The sequence below is a fragment of the Bos taurus genome, chromosome 4, assembly GCF_002263795.3.
Source record: "Bos taurus isolate L1 Dominette 01449 registration number 42190680 breed Hereford chromosome 4, ARS-UCD2.0, whole genome shotgun sequence".
NCBI lineage: Eukaryota > Metazoa > Chordata > Mammalia > Artiodactyla > Bovidae > Bos > Bos taurus.
Genome location: NC_037331.1, coordinates 76,859,398 through 76,862,875, shown reverse-complemented (window position 1 = coordinate 76,862,875; position 3,478 = coordinate 76,859,398). Strand labels below are relative to the sequence as shown.

Here is a 3,478-nt window from a genome sequence, read left to right as displayed (position 1 = left end):
ACAGGTAGAATAGTATGGAAGATAAAAAGAAGGGAAGAATTTAGTTTTGTATGCCAGATAAATAATGTATTTTAAATAAATAAAACCATGAAATAAAATATCAAGAATGGGCACCTAATAGTATTAAGTTTTATATGGCAGAAAGGCATGAGGAAGTATGCTAAGAAGTGTTTACACTTATGATACCAGGGAGCTAAGAAATAGATACTTAATCTCTTCACAGCATTCCTTGCTGACAGGCCTATGTGGTTGCCCTGTGGTTGCCACCACCCTGTCTGTTCCCGCACCCTAGCCTCACAAGCCCATATGCCGAGGTCCACTCCTGGTCAGCTGCAGAAGTACCCAGACCAAAAGCTTTTCTTCCATCTCCTTTTGTGCCTCCCCTCTGCCCACAGCCTCTTTATTTCATTTCAAACACAGCTACTACAACACGTTTTATTTCACTGGAAAAATCTGTATAAAGAACCAAATCTGGTTCCCGCGAGGAAAACATTTACCACAGCTTAAATAAAAGTTAAGGGAAACGGGAGGGTAAGAGTGTCCTGCCTTGTGTGAGCTGTCACTGCCTTACTCTTGAATTCAGGCCCTGTGTGATGGAAACCACAGGTGTCCTGGAGAATTCCCTGCCTGGCCCTCTGATTAGGCCTTGAGAGCAGCTGTGACATCTGCTCTCTGGCCTGAGAGCTGAAGTCCTGGGAGCTGCCATGGTAGTTAGTTATCAAGGATGTATGCATAAACAATGCAGAAGGGACTGCACTGGTATCCAGCTAGTCACACAAAGGCAGTAACACTTCAACTAGGAAGGAAAATATATAATTTTATCAAAAAATAGTTCTAATATATAGAAAAACTTTTCAATCCTCTGGGGCCTTTGCCCCTATTTACATTCACAAAGCTGCTGAGTGAACCCAGGACTGACAGCAGAGCAGTGAGGCAGGCCTCCTCGGTGGAGCATTTCGGTCGCCTACTTCGTAAGTAGACGAAAGGTTAAAGAAGTAGGAGGGTTTTTCATTTGCTCATTTTATGAGAAAGAGGGGAATCACTGGAGGCGAAAGAAGCAAGACTTAGTCCTGGGTAAGTTTCAACTCTGCACAAACCCCAAGACAGATCTTTGAAAGCCTGGACCAGTGTCCTGTGTCCTTGAAAACCAGTGTTAACAAGTGGCTGATCTGAATGCTTTGTTGCCATGGAACCAATGTGGCTTATATTCTTTTTTCACTTTTTTTTCCCTCAGAATCCAGGTGGATAAGATATTGGGTGGGGAAAGTACCAAATAACTGAGGTGACAGGAAAGGATCACGTGGTGAGGACATTACACCAGCTTCTTGGCCTCAAAGAAGCTCTTGAGGTGACGCATCTGCCAGATGCCAGTGAGGATGAGGATGACAGTCTGAGCGATGGACCACCACAGGACCCTCTGGTTGGTGCTCTCACTGATCAGACGGAAGCGCTCTTCACGATACTGCATAGGACAATGGACCCAGGATTAAATGTGCGGGAAAGACAGTCTCAGCTGTTGTGAGGTCCTTCCCTCCCATGCCACTGCTCAACTATGGGACCAAACACCTTCTGAAATATTGCCTCTGATTCCCCTGGGAGTGCCCCAAGGACGTAACATGCTGCCCCTCCATGAGCTTCTCTGCTAGGACAGAAATCACACTCTTAAACCATTTCAACCAAGATCCCAAAATAAGGAGGCAGGCAATGGCTACTGCTAGAGTGTGAACTGTCCTCTCTACACTTTATTCTACAGAGCTGAAAAATGGCTATCTGCACTGATACCCACTGTTCCAGTCTTTGAACAGCCTGCTTCCGAAGTAGGGAAAGCCCCAAGAAGCAACTTCCAGGAGGTGTAATGGGTATAAAGGTCAACTGCCATGGCCAAGTACAGTGACATGCCCTTACCCTTTGGTAATCCTGCTCCTTCTGGATCTGCTCCACCTGATCAAGCAGCTGGCGGGCTCGGAGCTGTAGCTCCGTCAGCTTATCCTTGGCAGCAATCTCAGGGTAGTTGTTGGTATGCTCCCCAACCTGGATGTCTAGGTGCACACGCTAGGAGGAAATAAGGTTGAACCTCAAAGTCAGAGCCATTCTGAGGTTATGATGTCTAAGTGATGCAACCTCTGATGGTCTGTTGCAGGCTATGGAACATACTCTTGTCCCTGTGGGACAGAAGGGCAACTCTATTTCTTACTTGTAACTGTGCCACAAAGAGTTATAAATGATGTGCATGCTTGCTAAGTCGCTTCAGTTATGTCTCACTCTTTGTGACCTTGTGGACCACAGCCAGCTACGCTCCTCTGTCCATGGGTTCTCCAGGCAAGAATACTGGAGTGGGTTGCCATGCCCTTCTCCAGAGGATCTTCCTGACTCTTGGTCTCCTGCATCGGCAGGCAGGTTCTTTACTAAATCAAAACTTTGAAACCAAGTGACAGATTCTGAGCTCTGGCCAAAAGAAAACTGTTACCAGTCTGCCGCCAGCAAAGAGAGCCATCCTGGTAGAGTTGGAGTGCAGGCAAATCTGATGGTCACCAGGAGTGTGGGAAGTGAAGGTGAAGCGTCCCTCTGAGCCGTACTGCCGGGAGAGCACCACCTGCAACAGAGTAGTCAGTGAAAGCCCACACCTTTACTCTAACCTCACCAAGTGCAAGCTCGTGTCTTATGAGCTCTGTCCACCCCAAGAGCTCTAGTGAAGATGGCCCTACCTTGCCTTCAGGGTCCTTCACCTCCACGTGCATGCCCAGGCCGGGGGTCGAGGGCAGGAAGACCTCCTTCTGCTTATCCCACATTTGGGTGCGGTAGTTCCCTGCGGAATAGACAGAGCAGTCACAACCCGCCTAGTCCATCCAGCTCCCACACTCCGCGGCTCCCGGGACGCCAGACGGGGGCACTGCTCTCCAGGTCACCGTCCGGCGTCCTCAGAGTGCCGCTGCGAGCGGAGAGCCCGACGGCGTCTTGGGGACAACTCAGGGCCCGATCCACCCTCGCCCAGCCTGACCGATGACCATGGTCTCGTCGGGGATTTCTTCGATGAAGCAGCGCTTTTCGGTCTCGCCGATGTGGAAATAAAGCCCCCGGGCGCTTGCGGCGCACAGCGCAAGGAGCAGCAACGCCGGCAACCCCATTGCCCGCCGACGCCCAGCCCAGACACCTGCCAACGCGCGCCCTGTGCCTAGTGCGCATGCGCGCACCTGCGCCCCGCTCCCTGATGACGCAGAAAGACCAGGCGCAGGACGCGCTTGCGCGGTGACTCCCGCTTTGCGTCCGCTCCGCCCCGCCCCGCCCCGCCCGCGTCTTTTCGACCAAGTTACAGGGCCGAGGGGAGAGTGCGCACACGCAGGACGCCCGGAGACTGGCTGATCCCTCCCGCTCTCTGGAGGCGCAGTGGGCTCCGTCAACTGCCAACAAGCGGCTTCTGCTCAGTGCGCACGCGCGCGCCTGCGCGGTGCTCCCAGCAAGCGCGGCGTGGCAAAGCAAG

At 51.6% G+C, this 3,478-nt stretch overlaps 1 protein-coding gene across 2 annotated transcripts; it reads right to left on the bottom strand.

The window, feature by feature from the left end:
- Positions 1-421: 421 nt before the first annotated feature.
- TMED4 (transmembrane p24 trafficking protein 4) lies at positions 422-3,200 on the bottom strand. 2 transcript variants are annotated; one of them, NM_001206433.1, is given in 5 exon segments: positions 422-1,462; positions 1,906-2,052; positions 2,468-2,593; positions 2,706-2,806; positions 2,999-3,200. In NM_001206433.1, coding segments are annotated over 5 exon segments (651 nt in total). In that variant the 5' UTR covers positions 3,126-3,200; the 3' UTR covers positions 422-1,312.
- Positions 3,201-3,478: the final 278 nt, after the last annotated feature.

Coding starts and splice junctions, on each gene's coding strand:
- TMED4 (XM_059885482.1), bottom strand. CDS start 3,125: ATGGGGTTGCCGGCGTTGCTGCTCCTTGCGCTGTGCGCCGCAAGCGCC. Junction 2,807..2,998: donor CGACGAGACCATGGTCATCG/GTCAGGCTGGGC, acceptor TCTATTCCGCAG/GGAACTACCGCACCCAAATG. Junction 1,463..2,467: donor TCTTTGCTGGCGGCAGACTG/GTAACAGTTTTC, acceptor TGTCCTATGCAG/TATCGTGAAGAGCGCTTCCG.